This window comes from Phyllobates terribilis, unplaced genomic scaffold (assembly GCF_046119375.1).
Source record: "Phyllobates terribilis strain yellow unplaced genomic scaffold, ASM4611937v1 Scaffold_260__1_contigs__length_2691941, whole genome shotgun sequence".
Taxonomy (NCBI): Eukaryota; Metazoa; Chordata; class Amphibia; order Anura; family Dendrobatidae; genus Phyllobates; species Phyllobates terribilis.
Genome location: NW_027363020.1, coordinates 2,655,416 through 2,680,000, shown reverse-complemented (window position 1 = coordinate 2,680,000; position 24,585 = coordinate 2,655,416). Strand labels below are relative to the sequence as shown.

General features: G+C 41.6%; 1 protein-coding gene across 1 annotated transcript in view; it reads left to right on the top strand.

The window, feature by feature from the left end:
* Positions 1-24,585, top strand: part of LOC141219305 (protein ELYS-like) — a 78,757-nt gene that overhangs the window by 9,821 nt on the left and 44,351 nt on the right. The window contains exons 7-14 of the mRNA XM_073666076.1: positions 977-1,117; positions 1,756-1,860; positions 3,614-3,707; positions 4,636-4,753; positions 8,279-8,335; positions 8,604-8,750; positions 14,202-14,389; positions 14,526-14,670. Coding sequence (XP_073522177.1) covers positions 977-1,117; positions 1,756-1,860; positions 3,614-3,707; positions 4,636-4,753; positions 8,279-8,335; positions 8,604-8,750; positions 14,202-14,389; positions 14,526-14,670 — 995 coding nt within the window. The remainder of the gene's footprint in view (positions 1-976; positions 1,118-1,755; positions 1,861-3,613; positions 3,708-4,635; positions 4,754-8,278; positions 8,336-8,603; positions 8,751-14,201; positions 14,390-14,525; positions 14,671-24,585) is intronic.

The following is a 24,585-nucleotide window of genomic DNA, read 5'->3' as shown; positions in this document are numbered from 1 at the left end:
CCACAAATGAGCATGTCTGCACAAACTGTTAGAAACCGACTCCATGAGGGTGCTATGAGGGCCCGATGTCCACAGATGGGGGTTGTGCTCACAGCCCAACACCGTGCAGGACGCTTGGCATTTGCCACAGAACACCAGGATTGGCAAAGTCGCCACTGGCGCCCTGTGCTCTTCACAGATGAAAGCAGGTTCACACTGAGCACATGTGACAGAGTCTGGAGACAAAGCTGTGATATTTCTATTGTATCAAACTAAGGGCCCCGTCACACTAAGCGATGCAGCAGCGATCCCGATAACGATACGACCTGTCAGGGATCGTTGCTGCATCGCTAATACATCGCTGGTGAGCTGTCAAACAGGCAGGCTCACCAGCGATCAGGGGAGCAGCGATATCGTGGAAAGAATCGTTCCACGATGTCCTGCTCCCGTTACCAGCCTGCTGCAAGCAGGAGCAGGCTGGTAACTATGGTAAACATCGGGTTACTAAGTGCGCGTGTGCCCCTAGTAACCCGCTGTTTACCATGGATACCACTCTGCTACGGTGCGCGGGAGCCTCCGCGCACCGTAGCAGAGTGGTATCCATGGTAAACAGCGGGTTACTAAGTGCGCGCGTGCCCCTAGTAACCCGATGTTTACCATAGTTACCAGCCTGATCGCTGCTCCTGCTTGTCACACACAGCGATGTGTGCTGGCCAGCGGGAGGCCAACGACCAAAAAATGGTCCAGGACACTTTGCAACGATCAGCGACCTCACAGCAGGGGCCTGATCGTTGCAAAGTGTCACACACAGCGACATCGCTGGTGAGGTCGCTGGTGAGTCACCAAAACCGTGACTCAGCAGCGATATCGCTAGCGATCTCGCTATGTGAGACGGGGGCTTAAGCCCGTGTGTGATCGTAGTGCAGAACTGGAATAAGCCTTCTATGGTAAACATTCATAAGGCCGATCATCAGCTAACGTGTTCTCTCTCCCGCAGGTGCACAGCTTTTTGATGGTTCATGCCATTTCATTGATTCTCAGACACTCCAGTCTCTACACCACTGTCAGCTCCGCCTCAGTAACCTTACAATTGTCTTGAACTGTTTTAGGAAAGAGGCCAAAGAGCTTACAAAACAAGGTACAGAAAGGTCTACCTAACGCATCTGTGTTTTGTTTTTCTTTGTTTTTTCATAACAACTCTAATTATAATAATATAAACAAGCTAGAATTTTAAGTTTGCCTATCATTACGAAATCTAAAACTTATAAAAACTATCAACGGATGAAACAAATGGGAATTTGTTCGGTTTTGAGAGCAGTGACCACTCAGCAGTGAGTGTCTGTTGCTGGATTTGCAAGTGGAGTCAGAGGCCGGGCAGTCACAGCTGAAGTGCTACAAGTGCTGAGCTGCCACCATCCTTTCAGATCCAAACTTCTTACATGTCAGCAGGTTTCTCAATCAGTATCAACATTTGAATTAGTTTGTGATTAGGACAAAATGCTAAGAACCCTACAAAAACGTAACTTTTTCTACATAGACCCTTTCCCTCACCATGGGGTGCATTTCATTGAGTTTTTCTAGTACCCAGAAGTTAAGGAAATCAAGTTGACAATTATTCTTCTTGGCTTCTACCCAGTCTAATGCAGTTTTCATTTGTCAGCGGATTTTTGCCCTAGGCAGTATCATCAAATAAGTAATGTGTATCAAATACAGCAAAATATTTTAACGTATTTCCTACATTATTTGACTTAAACATTTCCTATTTTCCTTCATTAGGATTAGTTAACTTAACCAATAAGCTTTCAGTGACCAAGCTCTTAAGTCACTATGCCTCTGTAGTCCTTTGGTTTTGTCGTTGTGGTCTTCTGCCAGATAACCCAGGTAAGGGCTTGCTCCCACTTGCTGTTCAATCCAATAAAAAAATCAGATTGCACTCACCCCAATGTTACCCTATGGTGTAGCTCACATCTGCGATTATTTTCTCATGCGAAAACGATTGTACCCGAGAATTGGATTGTACGCGCCCATATAAGTCTATGGGTGCGTGTGAAACATCACACTGCACTTGGATATCACCCGAGTGCAGTGCGATTCCCGCCGGCAACAGGAGATGGAGAAATTACTTTCTCCGTCCCCTCTCCAGCTGTGCTGCGATCCCCTCATGCGAGAGAATCCGGGCACTGACACTCAGCTAACGCTCCCAGCAGAGCAGGAGCCCACACTCATTAGCATTTCTGATGCCATAAGCTAGTGGGACCCCGGCATAAACCTTCAGGGCAGAAAACATCTCCAATGCACAGCCTTTTTGGGTCCGAGAACAACATGGTCTGATCGAACCAACTCCATGGCCTGCAATAGTACTAAAGACTTACCTTCTGAGACATTTACTTTATATTGAAAGTATGTGCCATAAATAACAACTAGTTGCTGGTTCAATTTATAGAGCTCCCACTCGTGAGGAAAATAGAGGTACCATTCTAATTGGTTTGCTGACCAGAAAGTAAGAGACCATGCATTCAGCTCTATACATTGTAGTATACAGTACAGACCAAAAGTTTGGACACACCTTCTCATTTAAAGATTTTTCTGTATTTTCAGGACTATGAAAATTGTACATTCACACTGAAGGCATCAAAACTATGAATTAACACATGTGGAATTATATACTTAACAAAAAAGTGTGAAACAACTGAAAATATGACTTATATTATAGGTTCTTCAAAGTAGCCACCTTTTGCTTTGATGACTGCTTTGCACACTCTTGGCATTCTCTTGATGAGCTACAAGAGGTAGTCACCGGAAATGGTCTTCCAACAATCTTGAAGGAGTTCCCAGAGATGCTTAGCACTTGTTGGCCCTTTTGCCTTCACTCTGCGGTCTAGCTCACCCCAAACCATCTCGATTGGGTTCAGGTCTGGTGAATGTGGAGGCCAGGTCATCTGGCGTAGCACCCCATCACTCTCTCTCTTGGTCAAATAGCCCTTACACAGCCTGGAGGTGTGTTTGGGGTCATTGTCCTGTTGATGCCTTCAGTGTGAATGGACAATTTTCATAGTCATGAAAATACAGAAAAATCTTTCAATGAGAAGGTGTGTCCAAACTTTTTGTCTGTACTGTGTGTAGGACACTGAAACAGTTTAGTGTTTCCCTTCTCCCATCATCTACAATGCATATAAGGGCCATTCACGCATGTGACATTTCTTCATCTGATCTTCTCCTTTCTGTGCTACAGGAATCAGGATTCGCACATTCTGCCACAATACGGCTCCCCCAGAAATGACCCCACAGCACACCATAATTACCTTCCCTTTCAGTGCTATGCCTCGCTGGTCTTCTCCATGACATATAAAATACATATGACCAAGCACATGGTTGAGGGCACACTGAAGGGTATCCTGGGCCACAGATTATGCACTTTTGATCTAGAGCAAGAACTTTTTTTTTAAATTAGCCAATGGCCTTGTTGGATAGGTCATCAAATTTGTTGTGACCGAACAACCCCCTTAACTAATAAATGTTTTGCTGCAATTGTCACGATTTTCTTGACCAAAACAAAATGAATGTACTGTTTGTTTTTCATTTTGCTATATACTTGTGTTTATTCTCCCTTTTTTTTCCTTGTTCATTCTGTCAGATGGAGCCGTGCAGTTGACCAGGCCATACTACAATTATCAACTGGTTCAGCACTACTATGCTGAGCGTCGGAAAAAGTTGGAGCATTTGTCTAGGTAGTGAAAATGTTGCTCTGTTTTCTGTAATACGGACTTCAGTTCCCTACCACTTTTTCTAGTCAGTTTGTCAGAAATCCCTATTGGAGCTCATTCAGACGTCCATAAAAACTGTCTGAGATGGAGCTGCAATGCACATTCTGGCCACTGCTCTCCAGACTCGAGAGTGACCGGCTCATAGAAATACATGAAGCTGTCACGCTTGGGTCTGGAGACCCGCAGCCAGTCTGTGCATTAGCGTCTGTGCTTAGACGTCTGAATAAGCCCTTTGCTGATGGTGGTTTTTTTTTTTTTTTCCCTTGACACAAAATTGAAAAATCTAAAGGAAAGAGTCTTGCTCCTTTTATTGGATTTATTCCCCAAAAATTGCATGCTAGGTAACACATTCATCCTTCTCCATCACCCCATTTCTGCCGCATGAAAGTGCACACGTTTTAGTTGGAGCAGAGAGCTTTTGGTGTAAATGCCATCATTGGGACCGGATTGGATTAGGTTCTTCTGTATAGATCAGAGGCTGTTAATTGCTGTCCGACCTACATGTTACTTTGTGCTGCTGGAAAGCCACAATTACAAGGTTCTAGAAGCGCTGGAGTGTCCAGGTCTGACCGTATATAAATGACCCTGGGCTGAATACTTATTGACAACATCCAAATCTGAGACTGTTAAGGGGGAGAAAAAAAGTAACATTTAATTAAATATAAGAAAACATTTTAAATTTGTAAATGTATATGGCCATGATAACAGATGAATAAAACTTCTCAGACATTTTCGGAAGGCAGAGATTACAAAATTAAAAAATTGTTCTGAAGGCCAAACGTGACCCTTGCCTTTAAGGAGTTATACAAACTGATTAATAATATTGCGCAACATTTTTTTTATTGCTTTTAGGGGTATAAAGGTAACACTTTTTATGTTTCCTATGTTACAGAGGTAAATGGAATTCTACCTTGATGATCGATAACCTGATTTCTTGGCTTGGAGAAAGAGTTGAGCATTTATGGAAGAGAGACGGTGGCTCAGGCAAATATCCACCTGCTACCTTGCATGTAAGAAAAACCAATAAGGCAATCTTATGTTTATGCCATAACTGTTTAGTACTGTTCCAATCACTTCAAACCCATTTAACTATACATCACAGGCCAAGTTCTTTCTCTTCCAAAGTGTTAATGCTAATTGGGTGCTGAAGTGGAACTTACAACTGAACCTCATTGAAATGCATGTTCAGTGTAAAACAGCATGGAAAGTATCTGATCTGTTTCTGCTGTGGACTCTTCATTATGATCAGTAAAGGTTCTGGTGTGTGGTCCTCTTTAAGCGTTTGAAAACATTTTCATACCATCTTTTTATCGATTACTTCAATAAATTCTTGGATGTTAGAAGCTGGAACATTTTTCCCTCCTTTTTTCCATTGCAGTTTTAGACCTTTATACTTTATCCGGTAGCTTTAACAAAAGTTATTGGATATATCGCTACTATTTCAAATGTCTGCCTCTGAAGTTGATGTAAAGTTCCTAATGCTTAGCGGGCAACAGAAGGTTGTCCAGCAACTCAATGAAATAACTTTTATTCCTCATCCATCTCCGCCGGTCATCGATCCACCAAGGCTGATGCTGCAGTGGAGTGCTATTGAGCCCCTAATCCGTAGAGGTTCCTGAAGGGTTTAGCCTGTGGACTTCCAAAAAAAATTGGAAGGATGAGTATTATAACCCACCCTCCCCCAAATCGCACTGTTGCCTACTGAATTGCTCCTCCAAACCTCTGCCTTAGGGGCTTCCTCCTGGGTTTGTTTGGGGATTGTCTCCTTTTTATTTCCTAATTTTCAAAATCTAATTTGTAGTGCTATATCATAAAACTATTTTATCTCGCTCTCCCTGCTCGGGATAATCTGAGGCTTGACTTTTTGTTGTCAATGGGCACTTTTCACGCTGTTTGTGGGATGGTCACTTTTTTTTTTTACTGGCTTTCAGTCCTGGGCTTCTCCTTTGCCTCCATCTGATCTTCCTGTTCGTCTACACCTCCTTTCTACAGCTCCAGCCACCTTTCTGCTGCCAACATAATTTTGGGACGCAGTTCTGTGATTTTACGGCTCTTGAACCTCTCCCTGGTACTTTTAGGCGTCGTCCTGGTCCTATTTAATTTTTTTCTATGTGCCATGTCCTTTTCCAAGGGAGAACTTATTTTAGGAAGCTTTCCCCCTGTTGCACTGGTCACCTATTTTGTTTGTTTGCTCTGTGACAAATGTTTATCATGTGGTCAGTGAGGCTGCCTTAACGCTTCGCCTACTCACAACCCCTTAGATTCCCCTAAAGAACTGAGCAGCATGTGCCAGATCTTTGACTTTGGCTCAAAGTAACCTGGCCACCCTCTCCCAGTCCACAGTTGATTTCTCTAGATCGCTTGCTAGCCCAACTTGCGTGTCAATGTTTTCTTTCCTAAGTCGAGTAATTCTGCCCTGTCTCACATAGAAATTGAGGCGCATACTTCCCTATGCACAGATGCTTTCACAAGACATAGGATTTCTTCCCACACATCCTCTGGCATTCCTCGGACAGTGCCACCGCGGATGAGATTGCGTCTGCCCCTGCCCAGTCTGATTCTCCAGGGGTTACCTCTGAGTGATTCTGAGTCTGAGCAGAATACTAAGCTAGCCTCTGCATTGCATGACCTTTGCTGGGCAATGAGGGCCACCCTCGAAGTCAAGTAAGTAGTGTCCTCCTCTCCTTCCCAAAAAGTAGTTTCCTTCCGTCAAGTCCGGCAACCATTCTCTTTTCCAACCATGAAGACTTGGTGATGCTCTTACCAAAGAATGGCAGTACGGACTAACTCGTGCCTTCCTCTAGGAGGTTTGAGGTAATTTTCTCCTTGCAGAGTAATTAGTTGTCAAATTTTCTATACCTCCCTCTGTTGAAGCCCAGGTAGCTAGTGTCTAGAGCCACTACCTTGCTCTTCTCTCATTCAGTATCCCTCAGATAAAAGTTCAGGACTCTAAAAAGTGGCAGCAAGTTGATGTCATGCTTCTGTGGCGTGTCTCGTATTTACAAAAGGTGTGATTTCTTGTGGCAATAACCTCCATTGATAGCGTGCCTGAGCACACTTCCCTTTCCTGCGGGGCTCTCTTATTTTGTTCCCTATCAGGACAAGCTGTTCTTGTTCTCTGTGCTACATTGTTTTCCAAAAGTTGATCAAGTCATTCCCCATTAATGATAACATTGTTCTCCCCTCCTTGTGCCTATCCTCCTGCTGGTCCCTGTGAGTGTTTTCCCTCTGTCTAGATATGGTCAGAGCCATTAGGGCCTATCTTTCTTATGGAAATCTTCCAGAGATCCAATTCTCTTTTTGTGATCCCTGATGGGTCACACTAGGCTGGTCAACCTCCAAGACAACCATTCCCATATTGATCAGTTTCGCTATTATGCAAGCTAACAAGACCAAGGGTAAATCTCCACTGTTCAAGATTACTGCTGATTCCACAAGGTTGGTCGGAGCCTCCTGGGCAGTCTGGTTGGCTGCTATCTGGCCTCTGTCCACACTTTTTGTAAAATTTTACAAGATTTACACTATGGCTTCTGCCAACTTGTGATATATGATGCTGCAGTCTGGTATGCGGTTTGTTATTTGTTGTTTTTCCCCAACCATTGGGCGTTCTCTGGGATGCTCACGGTCCTGTAACTCGCAATTATAGAATTGTGAAAATTGCATTTTTCTTACTGTAAAATCCCTTTCTCATTGAATATACTGGGTCACATTGCTGTTGTCTTCCCATTTTTCAGTACTTTATATGGTATGTTGAACATCTTTTTTGATTTTTTTTCTTATTCTTTCAATATAGTAGTATGAAAAATTTAAAAAAAAAGTAAAGCTGAAACTTACAAATGTTCAATTTCTTCATAATAGTCCTATGCTACTTTTTATCTCCCTAAAGCATCTCTCTCAACTAGTTTTAACCGGACAGCCCCTTTATCACTTATTTGCAGTATGGGTGATGACTTGCTAATCGGTTGGTGTCTGGGTGTTGGGACCCACACCAACGTGGAACTTTCATTCCCAAAGAGGAACATTTATCCCCGATTAGAAATGGAGCATCATATCGGATGGCTGCCCCTATAATCATGCACAGAAAATATGATAGTCATACAACTTAACTCGGAAGAAGAATGATATACGATATGGTATTATTTACCCCTTCACAACATCTGCCATATATGTACGGCACTTAGGGTAGTGCATTCCCGCAAACTGCTGTTCATGTACGCCGCTGCGAGGTCCTGTCACTGCGCTGAATCACGATGGCTGCTGTCTCTTACAGCTGACCATCCCTGCACGTTGTCAGTTGTCATTCCAGTAACTTGGGTATCTATGGTTATGATAAATCATATAGTGAGTTAGTTGCTAGTGGTATTATCCATGGATGCACATGAGGTAAGCGACATAGTGAATCTGAAGAACTATACTTAATTTTTAATTGGAGGTATTTGCTAATATTATAACTACTGCTTGATCTTTGAGATGGGAATACCCCTTTTTAACTTTTTTCGTTCTTGCTAACTGATCTTTAACACTGTGTGTTGCAGGCACTTCTAGACGTGTATCTACTAGAAGATACAGATGAAATAAACAAACACACAATTGTATCCTTTTTCCGTTTACCAGATGACCTAAAACAAAAAGGTCTCATGATTTCCACCATATTTGTGATTTATGCCAGACAAAGGCGTATGGTTTAGTGGAAAAGGCCTGGCTTAAAGTGCAACACTGTGGGCCAAAAGTTCACCAATTTCTTTCACAAATTAAGCTAGAGTTCTCTTGTCTAAACCAAAACATATAGTTTTGTGCAAAACATTTATAATTATTTACAAGACTATGTATTGCAAATAACCTTAACCACTTGTATACCAGATGGTCTATTTTTTGTTGGATGTCATGTACTCGTTCTCAGATAAGCCGGATTCTTCCATAGAATCATTTCCCGCAGCTTTTTCCATCCCTTGTGGTCTAATAAAACTTACTCAAGGCTTTTGGCTTCTGGATCACAATGATTATCAGGTATTGTTTTTACTGTTTACTTGTATTTTTAATTATTATAGTACCCTTAAGGTTGTGTAGATATCTGGGCTGGTAATATCATCCTGGTAATTCTACTGAACTCAACCGGTTCAGTAAAAATACCTTTTCACTTTGCTTTATAAAGAAGAAACCCCTTCAGAAATGCTGATATGTGGCTGATCTGGCTCTAATAGAAAACGGAGAATTTAGAGTTTTGTCCTTCCACACAATCCATACCATTTTACTTCAGATACACACTTCATTTACAGGGGTTGTCCACTACCGACAAACCCTTAACTCCATTCCCCCTAGAAATGAAAAGTAATGTATATTAGTCTTCCGCAACGGTTGGCAGTCAAGCGAGATAGGCGCTGCTATTCCTGGCAGGTGACATTGTTGTTTCACATGACTGCCGCAGCAAATCCGCAGCGTATTGACTGCAGCCTTTACTATTTTGTCAGAGCAGACGTCTGCGATTCTTGTCTTGTGTCCACATCAACCTGTCACCCGCTGGGAACTACAGCATCGTCATTGCTCAAGGCGCTGCGGCAATTGAATATACAGTGTGTGTCTATGTATATATAGTCTATAATTGATGTTATGTATGTTAAAGGGTTTGGGACTTTAATATTGATTCACAATCTTTAGGATAGGTCACCAGTTTCCAATCATTGGGGGTGAGACTCTCCACACCCCCACTTATCAGCTCTTCCAGTTGCCAGTGGCAGCCAGACGTACTCAGTTGTGAAGCGGAATTACACAGTCCGACAACTGCACAGTAGTCTCTTCCGTGTACTGTACAGGCGGCAAATGTGTAGTACCAGGTTGTGGCCACTTTATAGTTGATGGCGCTGTGCAGCTCCACAGCTGACACTTAAAGCATCTGATTGGTGGGGGGGGAGTTAAATGTCACACCCCCAGCATTCAGATATTGATGACCTATCGTAACGATAATCCGTCACTAGCAAAGTCCCAGACAACTGCTTTTAAGGATTTTATTACTCATTTCTCTGAGCTGCCGGCTTCTGCACATCTTTAAGGTAACCTGTCACCTCCAAAAAAATATGCTATTTATCTGCATATATAGTGGTAATCTGCAGGTAAGTGGCTATGGAATCATGTCTGGAAAGCTTACTGGAGAAAGGGATGAAAAAAAGTTAATTTTCCAGAATTAGGACATGAATTCACATCCTAGGAAGGGGTCCGCATGTGTGGAGGGGACTTAGGAGCTGAGCGTCTTCCACACTTGGCTAATGCTGGCTGTAAGACATAGCTGACATCAGTCTCTAACAGCCGCTGCCGGAGAGAAGTTTCCGTTGCGATGGTTACCAATTTAAACACTGCTGCCAATCTGGTGGGGACCGATTAGTTACTATGACAGCCGGTGGTATGCTGAAGATTCTGTCATTGTCCTCTTAATACCACGATCTCAACTACAGTGGGGAAAAAAAGTATTTAGTCAGCCACCAATTGTGCAAGTTCTCCCACTTAAAAAGATGCGAGAGGCCTGTAATTGTCATCATAGGTAGACCTCAACTATGAGAGACAAAATGAGAAAGCAAATCCTGAAAATCACATTGTCTGATTTGGAAAGATTTTTTTTTTAAATTTTGGTGGAAAATAAATATTTGGTCAATAACAAAAGTTCATCTCAATACTTTGTTATATATCCTTTGTTGGCAATGACAGAGGTCAAACGTTTTCTGTAAGTCTTCACAAGGTTGGCACACACTGTTGCTGGTATGTTGGCCCTTTCCTCCATGCAGATCTCCTCTAGAGCAGTGATGTTTTGGGGCTGTCACTGGGCAACACGGACTTTCAACTCCCTCCAAAGATTTTCTATAGAGTTTAGATCTGGAGACTGGCTAGGCCACTCCAGGACCTTTAAAAATGCTTCTTACGAAGAAACTTCTTCTTTGCCCTGGCGGTGTGCTTAGTATCATGGTCATGCTGAAAGACCCAGCCACGTTTCATCTTCAATGCCCTTGCTGATGGAAGGAGGTTTTCACTCAAAATCTCATGATACTTGGCCCCATTCATTCTTTCTTGTACACGGATCAGTCGCCCTGGTCCCTTGGCAGAGAAACAGCCCCAAAGCATGACGTTGCAACCCCCATGCTTCACAGTAGGTATGGTGTTCTTTGGATGCAACTCCACATTCTTTCTCCTCCAAACACGCTGAGTTGTGCTTCTACCAAACAGTTCTACTTTGGTTTCAGATGACCATATGACATTCTCCCAATACTCTTCTGGATCATCCAAATGCTCTCTAGCAAACTTCAGACGGGCCCGGACATGTAATGGCTTATGCAGGGGGACACGTCTGGCACTTCAGGATCTGAGTCCCTGGTGGCGTAGTGTGTTACTGATGGTAGCCTGTAAAGTTGGTCCCAGCTATCTGCAGGTCATTCACTAGGTCCCCCCGTGTGGTTCTGGGATTTTTGCTCACCATTCTGGAGATCATTTTAACCCCACGGGGTGAGATCTTGTGTGGAGCCCCAGATGGAGGGAGAATATCCGTGGTCTTTGTATGTGTTCCATTTTCTGATTATTGCTCCCACAGTTGATTTCTTCACACCAAGCTGCTTGCCTATTGCAGATTCAGTCTTCCCAGCCTAGTGCAGGGCTACAATTTTGTTTCTGGTGTCCTTCGCCAGCTCTTTCGTCTTCACCGTAGTGAAGTTTGGAGTGTGACTGTTTGAGGTTATGGACAGGTGTCTTTTATAATGATAGCAAGTTCAAACAGGAGCCAGTACTACAGGTAATGAGTGGAGGACAGAGGAGCCTCTTAAAGAAGAAGTTACAGGTCTGTGAGAGCCAGAAATCTTGCTTGTTTGTAATTGACAAATACTTATTTTCCACCAAAATGTGAAAAAAAAAAATCTTTCCAAATCAGACAATGTGATTTTCAGGATTTGTTTTCTCATTTTGTCTCTCGTAGTTGAGGTCGACCTATGATGTCAGTTACAGGCCTCTCATCTTATTAAGTGGGAGAACTTGCACAATTGGTGACTAAATACTTTTTCCCCACTGTATATACTGCATTACTGTATGTGCTATAAACGATCACCGGTTTCACAAAAATGTGAATAAAAAGTTTTTAAAAGTTGAATAAATTAAAATCGCCCCCTTTTCCTCAGTTTAAAAATAAAGGAACAAAAACATTTGTTGTTGCTGCATTCATAAAAGTACAGTCCATTAAAATACGTAACGAATTAACCCATTAGTGAACTCCATAAAAAAAAAAAGCTAGAATTTCATTTTTTTGGGTCACCTCACCAACCTGGAAAAAAGTAATTAATAAGCAAACCGTGCATTATATGTACACAAAATTGGTTTCAATAAAAATGTCAGGATAGCACACAAGAGTCTAGGAAAATGGCAACACAAAATAATGTTTTGCTTTCTAAGACCACTTAGAGGACCGGTCACCAAATTTTCCATGTTCAACTGGATATAATAATGGTTGCAGAGCAGTATAAAATGTTTGTTTTGTGTTTTTTTCCTCTTTTTTTTTTTTTTTTTTTTAAATTTTACCCGTAATGAGTTATCACAGAGATGTCACTGGTGACGTATGGTTCTTACACCTGTATGATGCTGACCAATCCATAAGCCGGCAGCAACATAGCAAACACGCCCCACCATAGCGTAGAGCAGGTTTGTCAGTGAGTAGGATGTAATCCCGTTTATGTCTGCAGTGCGATCAGTGATTAGAAATGAGCTGACAGAAGGGTTTATGGGACACATTTAAAGGGAACCGGTCACCCCCCCCCGGTGATATCAGACCTCTACTATGGGCATGCAGGTGATAGAAAAGTAACTCTATACTACCTGTATGGCCCATAGTAGAGGTCTGATGGGAATCTGTCCCCCCCGGTGATATCAGACCTCTACTATGGGCATGCAGGTGATAGAAAAGTAACTCTATACTACCTGTATGGCCCATAGTAGAGGTCTGATGGGAACCTGTCACCCCCCCCCCCCCGGTGATATCAGACCTCTACTATGGGCATGCAGGTTATAGAAAAGTAACTCTATACTACCTGTATGGCCCATAGTAGAGGTCTGATGGGAATCTGTCACCCCCCCGGTGATATCAGACCTCTACTATGGGCATGCAGGTTATAGAAAAGTAACTCTATACTACCTGTATGGCCCATAGTAGAGGTCTGATGGGAATCTGTCACCCCCCCGGTGATATCAGACCTCTACTATGGGCATGCAGGGTATAGAAAAGTAACTCTATACTACCTGTATGGCCCATAGTAGAGGTCTGATGGGAATCTGTCACCCCCCCGGTGATATCAGACCTCTACTATGGGCATGCAGGTTATAGAAAAGTAACTCCATACTACCTGTATGGCCCATAGTAGAGGTCTGATGGGAATCTGTCACCCCCCCGGTGATATCAGACCTCTACTATGGGCATGCAGGTTATAGAAAAGTAACTCTATACTACCTGTATGGCCCATAGTAGAGGTCTGATTGCAGAGATATGTGTTTTTATAAAAGCACGTTTTCTATCCCCTGTATGGCCATATTAGAGGTCTGCTATCTCCCAGGGGGTGGCAGATTCCCTTTAAACTCCGCTGTACTGCCCCTCCCTGCACACTGCCACTCATGCAGGAGGTTAGGCTAGAAGAGGTACATCGCACACTGAGAAACCTGCTCTAAGCTATGGTGGGGGGTGTTCTTTATATGCTTTGTTGCTGCCTGCTTATGATTGGAGGAAAAGTGCACAACCCCCTGTGGAAACAAGAACACCCCCTTGCACTTAACAATTGTTAACTTGTTAGGTGCAAAATACATTGCTAATATCATCGCAACAGAGCCAAAATGAGAAAAAAACCATATTTATTCCTCACTGCAACCATTGTGTCCAGTTACACATGAAACATGTTCTCAAAGTCTCTAGTTAAATATAGAGAAATTGCTGCATGTTTGGTATCACTGTAATCGGACTGCCGTCAACCGCCAAATGAACACCCTAAAAAAAAATAAAATCCAATAATGGAGGATTGGGATGCATTTTTTTTCCTCCATTTGAACCCACTTGAAGCTTGTTTTACCATTATTCAGTATATTGTGTGGTAAAATGATTGGCACTATTCAAAATTAAAATTTGTCCTGTAAAAAATAAGCCCTCATACATTTTTTGATGGCGAAATGTAAAAAAAATGACTGCAAAAATAAAAAAATCACCATGTCCTGAAAGGGTTAAGTTTTATTCTAGCTTTTTTTCCTTTTCCCTCTTCCATAGGATGGTGCAGGGAGCTGCTAGTCCATACAGTGAGCGTGACTGGAATCACTGTCCCTGCAGTTGACGCTCTGCAGAGCAGCCAGTCAGTCTGCAGAGGGCCATTATTACCACTCATTTTGCAGAGAAATATGTTTTTTGGAGGTGATAGGTTCCCTTTAAGAAAGAATAACAGATCTTTTTTCCACTTCTAGAATTCAGTGGACTGTCTGCTCCATCCTGCCACAAGTAAGGTAATGCCATGGCAGCACAATCTGATTATAGAGACCTTAATGTGCCATGGAGACCACAGACTGGCCCTACGCTATATTCTAGCTATGAAGCCTCCAATATTCAACAGTGCAGAGGTCAAACGTCACATGACTGTATTTTTAGAAAACAGGTAAGTTTTGTTGCCTTTGTCACATGTTAATTTCTAGTTGTCTTTAGACAATTAAAGAATCATGATGAATTGGGGCACAGCGATAGGTTTATGGTATCCACTGGCTGTATATTTAATGACCTATCACAATTTGTAGGCACATTTTTGAGGCCTGGAATCTGCAAAAGCTCCACTCCAGCCGATTGAATGTTGAAGAGCTGCTGAAACATATGTATGAAACATGTCAAGAAATGGGGCTTGTGGAAGATTTGCTGAAGCTTGCCTTCACAGATTCTGAACAAGTAAGAGGCCATAAAGCCAGCATAACCATGACTGTAGAAAGTTTCTTTACTCTGTCTGTCTCGTTCTCGCTATCGCAGCTTTTAGAAGCCCTCTCCCACCCAATCAGCACCCCTGCGACACAAACACGGGCTCCTGATGGCAGTCATGGCAATCTGAGGTCAAATAATGACCTCCGTCTGCCAGCTACAGTGGCCTGTTAGACCATGCAAGAAGGATGGCCTAAAAGTCTTTTGTTTGTGTAACACTGACAGGTGTAATGCATTATCCCAGTGATCAGAGTAATAAAAGGTAAAATCCCATAAAGGAATGAAGTAAAGTAAAAAAACTAAAAAATTTAAAAAATATTTTTAAATAAGAACAAAAAATTAAAAATAATTCAATAAATATGTATATGTCTGTAAAGAGAAACGAAAAAGTGCTCATTTTGTATTACCACATCCAAAACGACCCGAACTATAAAACTCACTATTTAACCCCTTCAGTGAACACCATAAAATGGCAAACTATGCTTTTTCATCATACCATTGAAAAAAGTGGAACAAAATGCAATAAAAAAGACGTATTTAAATAGCTGGTAACGTCGTCATCTTCTCCCTCAAAAAAAAGACGCCATACAGCTTCATCAGTGGAGAAATAAAAAAAAAAAAAAAAGCTATAGTCCTCACATGACTGTCAGCAGAAATATACAAACATTATAGTTCTCAAAATATGGGGATGCAAAAACTGTTGTGTTTTTTTTAATAAAAGGGGGGGGGGGTTTAGGGCGCAAAAGTGGCCAAACACAAAAAAAGTAATAAACCTGGTGTCTCTGTAATCATGCTGACCCACAGTGAAGGCGTTAAAAATAAAACCAATTCTGTTGATTTGTTCACTTTGCCTCCTAAAGATTTAAGTAAGGCTCAGCTCACATTTATCCTGCTCTCTATGATGAGAGACCAGACCGAGTACAGAGGAACTCTGTTGCATCATCATAGAGGAGAATGGATCCCTCAGGGGTTTCATCTGAATCACATCATTCGGAGATTTAGATGGAAACCCCAATGTAAGTGCTCAACGTAGAGCACAGTATAGATGTGATCCCAAATGTTATGTAAAATGTTCCCAATAAAAGCTTTGATTTAATTCACAAAAAAACAAGTCCCCACTCAGGTCCGTCACCTGTCAGTGGAAATATAGAGGGTTTCCACCTTACTGGTTGCACAAAGGCTCTGGAAAAGTGAAATTGCTCACCGCAAAAGAAATCCAGCAAATTCTGCACTCCCAGATCCAAATGCCCCCCTCCGTCTAAGCTGCACAATGTGCCTAAACCACGTTTAGCGTCCACAAATTTGGCACTTCTGTAGCGTTGAGGGCCCGCTTAAATTACGGGGTACATGTTTCCGGAAGCACAGGTTGGGCATAATGTATGGGCACTACAATGGCAGGTTTGCATTTTTAACTCTGCATCATCCATTAAAATTGTCACTACACCTGTAAATAAATTCCCAATTGGGTGTAATTTCCAAAATAGGGTTACTCGAGGGGGAGGTTCTGCCCTTCTGGTACGTTGGGCTCTGTATGTGGAGTCCACAAACTATTCTACAATAATTTATTCTCAAAGAGTCCTAGCGCTTCCTCCCCCCGAGTCTCACCATGTGGGTAAGCAGTACTGTATAGCCACATATGAGGTATTGCTTGGTCAGCAGAAATTGTGTGATAAACTTTGGTACCATTTCTACCCATTTTCCCTCGTAAAACAACATTTTTGTGGTATGAATACAGGATAAAAAATATCTTTTTACTGTGTTAGACAGTAGATAGAAAAATATTCAAATTTAAGAGTCCTCAGTGGTTGATGCCTTTTAATTGCTAACTGAAAAGATGGTAACAAATAGCAATCTTTTGAGACTGCTCGGGTGTCTTCATCAGGTATTATTCTGTGACACATTCTACTATAACTTGTTCACAGAGAGACAAATAATGCTCCTTCCATCCTGAGTCTCGCTGTATGGCTAAGCAGTGCTGTATTGCCACATTCAGAAGAAATTGTGTGGCAAATTTTGGTACCATTTTTACCCATTTTCCTGTGTGAAAATGGAAAATTAAATTATTTTTCTTCACTGCTCAATGGTATAAAATTCTGTGACACACCCGTGGTGTAGGGTGAATTCACTGAAGTGTAGTTTGTAAAATGTGGGTCACTATTGGTAAGGTTCTGCTGTTCTGGCACCTCAGGGGCTCTTCCAGTGGGTCATGGCACCCGTAAATCATAACAGTAAAATCTGTACTACAATATGGTGCTCTTTCCCTTCTGAGCTTTCCACTGTGCCTGAAATGTAGTTCCTGCTACATGTTGGGTATTGGTGCTCTGGGGGAAAAATGGACCTCACAGGTAGTTGTGCAATTTTTCCTATTAATTCTTATAAAAATGTAAAATTTAAGGCTAAAACAACATTATAGTGTTAAAAATGTGATAATTGTTTCTTCACCACCCAATGGTATAAAATGCTGTGAGACACATGTGATGTCCACATGTTAACTGCACCCTTGCATGAATTTATTGAGGGGTGTAGTTTGTAATGTGTGGAAATTTATTGGTGGTGTCTGTTTAACTGGCAATGTAAGGGACACTGCCAATGAAACATGGCACCCTCAAACCATTCCAGCAAATCTGCACTCCTATGGTGCTCCTTCCCTTCTGAGCCTTGCACTCTGCCTTAAAACTAGCTTTCAACCACATATGGGGTATTGGCAAACTCGAAAAATTTATCCAATTTGTTAATCAATTTCTTCAATTTACTCAGTCCAATATTATACAATTCTGTGAGTCACCTGAGGGTTAAAAATGCTCATTTCACCCCTAGATGAATTTCTCAAGTGGTGTAGTTTCCAAAATGGGGTCACTTGTGGGGGGTTTCTCCAATAAATTCCAGTCAAAATGGCACACCAAAATTCAAATATGTCTCCTTTACTTCCGAGCACTGCCTGTAGTTTTCCGCTAAATATGGGTTATCGACGTACTCGGGAGAAATTGCACAACAAATTTTGTTGCCCAATTACTCCTGCTTCTCTTGTGAAAATGAAAAGTTTGGGGCAAAACCAACATATTTGATGGAAAATGTGATCTTTCATTTTCACGGGTTAGCGTTATAAAATTCTGTGAAGCACTTCTGGGTTCAAGGTGCTCACCAAACCTCTAGAAATATTCATTGAGGTGTGTAATTTCCAAACTTGGGTCACTTGTCAGGGGGATTCCACTGTTTAGGCACATAGGGGCTCTGCAAACACGACATGGAGTTAACTATCTATTGAAGGCAATTTTGTAGTCAAATGGTGCTCTATCCCTTCCAAGCCCTGCCGTGCGCCCAAATAGTAGTTTTCCTCCACATATGGAGTATCTGTGTACTTGGGAGAAATTGCAACAAATTTTGGGGTACATTCTTTCCTTTTTCTCGATTTAAATGAAACATTTGGGACCACAGCAACATTTTTGTGGGAAAAATGTAAAATTGTATTTATTCTTTCTTCCATATTGCTTTAATTCCGGCGAAGCACCTAAAGAGTTAATAAACTTCTTGAATGTGGCTTTGAAGACTTTGAGGGGTGCAGTTTTTAAAAGGTGTTACTTTTGGGTATTTTCTGTCACATAGGCACCTCAAAGTCACTTAATTTACAAAACCAACATTTTTTATTTTGTTGGAAAAATGAAAAATTGCTGATAAACTTTTAACAATTGTAACGTAACAAAAAAATTGTTTTAAAAAAAAGTTGCTTATGTAAAGTAGACATGTGGCAAATATTAGTTTATTTATTTTTAGTGGTATGACCATCTTTTTTTAAAGGCATAAAAATGAAAAGTTTGACTTTTTTTTTAATTTGTCAAATTTCCAATCTTTTCATAAACACAAAGCATATTGACCTAAATTTACCACTAATATGTGTCATAATTACTGAGATATGATGTCGCATTCCAGAATTATTGCCACACATCGGTCAGAATTGAGAAATGTTGCCTGGTCAGGAAGGGGACACCATGACTTTTTGAGGGTTTCCAATATAAATGCCCCTCAGTCACTTCAAAAATAGATTTTGTAAATGTCTATAAAAAATTTCTGCTTAACTTTTAAGCCTTCTAACAGCCAAGCAAAATAAAGAAATGTTGGAAAAATTATGTTAACGTCTTAAATGCTTAACTATTTTTTTGTGACCTAGCTATCTGGCTCCATGACAGTAAATTCTGAGTTTCAAAATTTCTAATTTTCCAAATTCTAAATCATGCTGCTCTCAGATTACATAGCAAAAATTTGGTGACAGATTCTTTAACCCCCCGAGGGTGGTCGGCTCATTAATGACCAGGCCAGTTTTTACAATTCTGACCACTGTCACTTTATGAGGTAATAACTCTGGAACGCTTCAACGGATCCCCCTGATTCTGAGAATGTTTTTTCATGACATATTGTACTTCATGATTGTGGTAAAATTTCTTCAGTATGACTTGCATTTATTTGTAAAAAAAAAAGACATTTTCAAACTTTGAATTTTCATGCCCTTAAATCAGAGCGATATGTAGCACAATATAGTTAATAAATAACATTTCCCACGTTTCTACTTTTACATTTCCCACGTTTCTACTTTTACATTTCCCACGTGTCTACTTTTACATTTCCCACGTGTCTACTTTTACATTTCCCACGTGTCGACTTTTACATTTCCCACGTGTCTACTTTTACATTTCCCACGTGTCTACTTTTACATTTCCCACGTGTCGACTTTTACATCAGCACAATTTTAGAACCAATTTTTTTTTTTGTTAGGAAGTTATAAGGGTTAAAAGTTGACCAGTGATTTCTCTTTTTTCCAACAAAATTTACAGAACCATTTTTTTTAGGGACCACATCACATTTGAAGTGACTTTGAAGGGCCTTTATGACAGAAAATACTCAAAAGGGACACCATTCTAAAAACTGCACCCCTCAACGTGCTCAAAACCACATTCAAGAAGTTTATTAACCCTTCAGGTGCTTCACACAAATTTTTGGAATGTGGAAGAAAAAAATGAACATTTTTATTTTTTTTTCACAAAAATTTTACTTTAGACCACAATTTTTATTTTCGCAAGTGTAACAGAAAAAATAAAGCCCAAAATTTGTTGTGCAATTTTCTCCTCAGCACGCCGATACCCATTATGTGGGGGAAAACCACTGTTTGGGCGCACGGCAGGATTCAGAAAGAAAGGAGCGCCATTTGAGTTTTTGAATGTAAAATTTGCTTGAATAATTAGCGGATGCCATGTTGTGTTTGGAGAGCCCCTGATGTGCCTAAACAGTGGAAACTTCCCACAAGTGACACAATTTTGGAAACTAGACCCCTCAGGGAACTTATCTAGATGTGTAGTGAGCACCCTGAACCCCAAGGTGCTTCACAGTAGTTTAGAACATGGAGCCGTGAAAATAAAAAAAGCTAACTTTTTCCACAAAAATGATCTTTTAGCCCCAAATTTTTCATTTTCACAAAGGTAAGAGGTGAAAATTGACCCCAAAAACTGTTGTGCAATTTCTCCTGAGTGCACCGATACCCCATATGTGGGGAAAATAGACTGTTTTGGCGCACGGCATGGTTCAGAAAGAAAGGAACACAAAATTGGCTGGAATTGAGAGTGGAAGCCATGTCGCGTTTGGAGAGCCCCTGATGTGCCTAAATAGTGGAAACCCCCCACAAGTGACCCCATTTTAAAAACTAGACCCCTCAAGGATTTTATCAAGGGGTATAGTGAACATTTTGAACTTAGAGGTACGACACAGAATTTGATAACATTAGGTCATCAAGTTGTCATTAGTCTTGAGTGCAAGTGCTCGCTACTTGAGTACTCGGGTATGCACCATGTATCGCGAGTGCTCGAGTGACATGTTCGAGTCCCCGCTCGCATGTTTCATGGTTGTTAGACACCCAAAAAAAAAAAAACATGCGGGGACCACTCGTGCATGGCAGGCAATCAACGCAACTTTTTTTTTTTGGCAACGAAGCATATGGGGCGGAGACTTGAGCATGTCACTCGAGCATCCGCGATACTCAGCGCATACCTGAGCACCCGATGCAGACTCAAGTAGTGAGCACTTCCGCTCAACACTAGTCACCATATCATCTTTTTTTTTTTTTTTTTTCACTTTTAAAGAAATCCCAACCCTAACCCTAGCGTTTATTTTTTACATCGTTCCTCGTGCGGTATAAGTGATTAGACGACCTTATTCTTCGGGTCGGTGCGATTACAGCGATACCAGATTCATATCAGATTTTTATGATTGATAGCTGTCACACACTAAGACGCTTTTTTTTTTTTTTTTTTTTTTGCATAGACTAGTTTTAGAATTGCCATATTTTGAGAGCTATAATTTTTCCATATTTTGGCCGACAGTCATGTGATGGCTTGTTTTTTATTGGTACCATTTTTGGACACGTGACATTTTGTGATCGCTTTTTTCTTCCGATTTTTAGGAGGCAGAATAAACAAAAAGCAACAATTCAGGAATTGTTTTTTTTTTTTTGTTTTTTTTTTTGTTTTTTTTAATGCATTTCCACATGTGGTAAAATTGATAAGGCAGCGTTATTCTTTGGGTCAGTACGTTTTCATCAGTGCCACATTTTATATATTTTTTTTATGTTTTGGCGCTTTTACACAATAAAGAGTGTTTTATTGAAAAAAAAATTTTGTATCGCTTTTTTCTGTGACCTATAACTTTTTTTATTTTTTGGCTGATGGAGTCTTCTACATCTCCCTTCTCCACTGGTAGAATCTCCTAGCAGGTTATCCAGTATGCATTCAATCAGACAACGCCACAGCCGTGGCATACATACACCGACAGGGCTTAACACGCCGCAAATCCGTTATCACGGCGGTCTCATGGATTCTGGTCTGGGCCGAGTGACACGTGCCAGCAATATCGTCAGTACACATTCTGGGGGTGGACAATTGGGCCGCCGACTTCCTTAGTCATCAGACTCTCCTCGGGCGAGTGGACACTCAACCCCATCGTGTTCGATAAGATCTGTCACAGATGGGGCACCACCGACGTCTATCTAATGGTGCCTCACTTCGTAGCCAGGTCTCGCTACCCCTCTGGCAGTCGGTTATGACACCCTCCTCATTCCATGATTTCATTTTCATCTTCCTTACCTCTTTCCGCCTCTGCCACTGATCCCGAGAGTCATCAAGAAGATCAAGGCAGAGGGAGTCCCAGTAATCTTGGTGGCTGTAGACTGGCCCAGAAGGGACTTACTCTCTCTCTCTCAGGGTCCCCTCTTCCACCAGAATTCTCGGTCTCTGAATTTAATGGCATTGGTTTTGAGAGAAGCATGTTTTTCATCCCAGGTCATACAGACCATGGTCAGAGCAAGAAAGCCCGTGTCCTCACGCATTTAACATCGGACTTGGAAGGCCTTTTTTTTTTCTTTCTTTTTTTTTTTTTGATGGTGTGAAAACAACCTTTTCTGCTCACATGTCTTTTTCTCTTCCATCCATCTTGGCTTTTCTCCAGTTGGGACTCGACTCCGGGCTTTCTATCAGTACTCTCAAGGTTCAGATCTCTGCACTCTCAATTCTTTTTAAACGGAATTTGGCTTCTCGTCCCAAGCTCAAGACCTTCCTTCATGGAGTTGCTCGCCTGGCTTTGCCATATTCCCCTCCTGTAGGCCTTTGGGACCTAAAATAAGCAAGCCCCCTTCGAACCTATCCATGACATCTTGTCGTCATTCCTTTCCTGGAAGGTTGCCTTTTTGGTAGCCATCACGTCCATCAGAAGAGTTTGAGCTGGCAGCTCTCTAGTCGCTCTCCTTTTCTCATTCTCCATCAGGACAAGGTAGTTTTCAGACCAGTTCCTCCTTTCTTAAGGTAGTCTCCTCATTCCACATCAACGAGGACATTGTTCTGCCTTCTTTCTGGTCATCTCTGGTTCATCCCCTTGAAAGATCCCTTCACAATCTGGACCTGAGCAGAGCTCTGTGTCTACCTATCAAGGACCGCTTCATTCAGATGTTCTGACACCTTGTTTGTCATCTGAGGGTCATCGCAAGGATCTCCCTGCTACAAAATCTACCCATCGCTGAATTCGCTCGGCTATACTGGAGGCATATCGCGCTACACACAGGCCACCCCTTCCGGGAGTAAGAGCGCTCTCCACCCAAGTGTTGGGGGCTTCCTGGGCTGTTTGCAAATCTGGGTTTCAGAGGCCTGTTGGCAAAGCTGATGCCTGGTCATCTCGTTACACTTTCACAAGGTTCTACAGAGTAGATATCTATGCCTCGGTTGATGCTGGCCTAGGTATGAAGATTCTGCAAGCGGTGGTCGCCTGCCGTCCAAGCTGATTTGTCAATTATTCTATTCCCTCCTTGGGACTGATTTAGGACATCCCATGGTTACCTGTGTCCACCAATGAAGCAATAACGAAAGATGGATTTTTGGTACTCACTGTAAAATCTTTCTTAGAGCCTTCACTGGGGGACACAGCATCCTCCCTGGTTTATGCCTATGTTGGGCCTATGTGCCTCTGTTGGGCCTGTATATAGTTCGGTTGTTTGTTGCTTCTCTTACTGCTTGTTCACTAACTGACGAGCTTTGTGCCAGTCGATGGGTGTATACTGCTGAGGAGGAGCTAATTCTTTTTTTGCCTAGCGGCCTCCCAGCGACAGATGCATACACTCATGGCTATCTGTGTCCACCAATAAAGGCTCAAAGAAAGAGCTTTTACGGTGAGTACCAAAAATCCCTCTTTTGCGGGACGAGTTACAGATTTTTTTGTTGCCATTTTGGGGCACATAATGTTTTATGATTGCTTTTTATTCAGATATTCAGACACAATGAACAAAAAACAGTAATTTAGTTATTTATGTTTTTTATTTTTTGCGCCGTTCACTGTGTGGTAAGTGATAAGACTGATTTGTCCATTGGGTCGGTACGATTACAGAGATACCAGATTTATATTGTTTTTTTATGCTTTGCTATTTTTACACACTAAAAACAATGTTTTACAAAAATGAATTAGTTTTTACATTGCCATATTCTGAGAACTGTAACTTTTTTTTTGCTGAATGAGCCATATTGCGGTTTGTTTGTTTTGCGGGACGGGTTGGCGATTTTAATTTATACCATTCTTTTTTTCTTCATATGACTTTTTGAAAGCTTTTTATTAAAATTTTTGTGAGTCAGTCTGATGAAAAAGTGACATTTTTGGTGGTTTTTTTATTTTCTTAACGCTGTTCGCCATAAGGAATAAATAACGTACCAGTTTTATAAAGTTGGTCGTTCTGGATACGGTGTTAACAATTGTGGGGGTTTTGGGGTTGTTTTTTTTTCACAAACACTGCTTTTTGAGTGGCAAAATGACTTTTTGTGATTTGGGTGTGCTTTTTTGGGTGTGTTTTTTACATATTTTATTTTACTTTTTCACTTTTCTTTGTACTTCGTCCCACTGTGGGACATTTTTCGTGTACTGCAGTGCATGAGACGGTCAGTGAGTCACGGAGTGTGCTTGTGAGACCAGGCTTATAGCTAGATCTTACAGACCATCGTACCCTGGGGTCATCAGATGACCTCTAGGTACCATGATAACCATCGGTACCCGCAGTTTTCATTTTGTGGGTCCCATGGTTACAAAGGGGATCTTGCAACTCCCTTACAACCAGTTAAATAGCTCTGTTGCGATTGACAGCAGTATTTGAGGGGTTAATTTGCCCGATCAGTTACAAAAGCAGCCAGGGCCGATTATAGCAGGGTGTCAGCTGTCGCATACAGCCGACGGGCAGCGCTACAATCTTATTCCCAATCGCCGTTTTAAAAGCAAATCGGGAATAAGGCCCCTTTACAACTGCCGTTTTAATACGTATCGGCAGTCGTTAAGGGGTTAAAGTTTCAGATGTTTTCAAGACATATCCACCTAAATTTA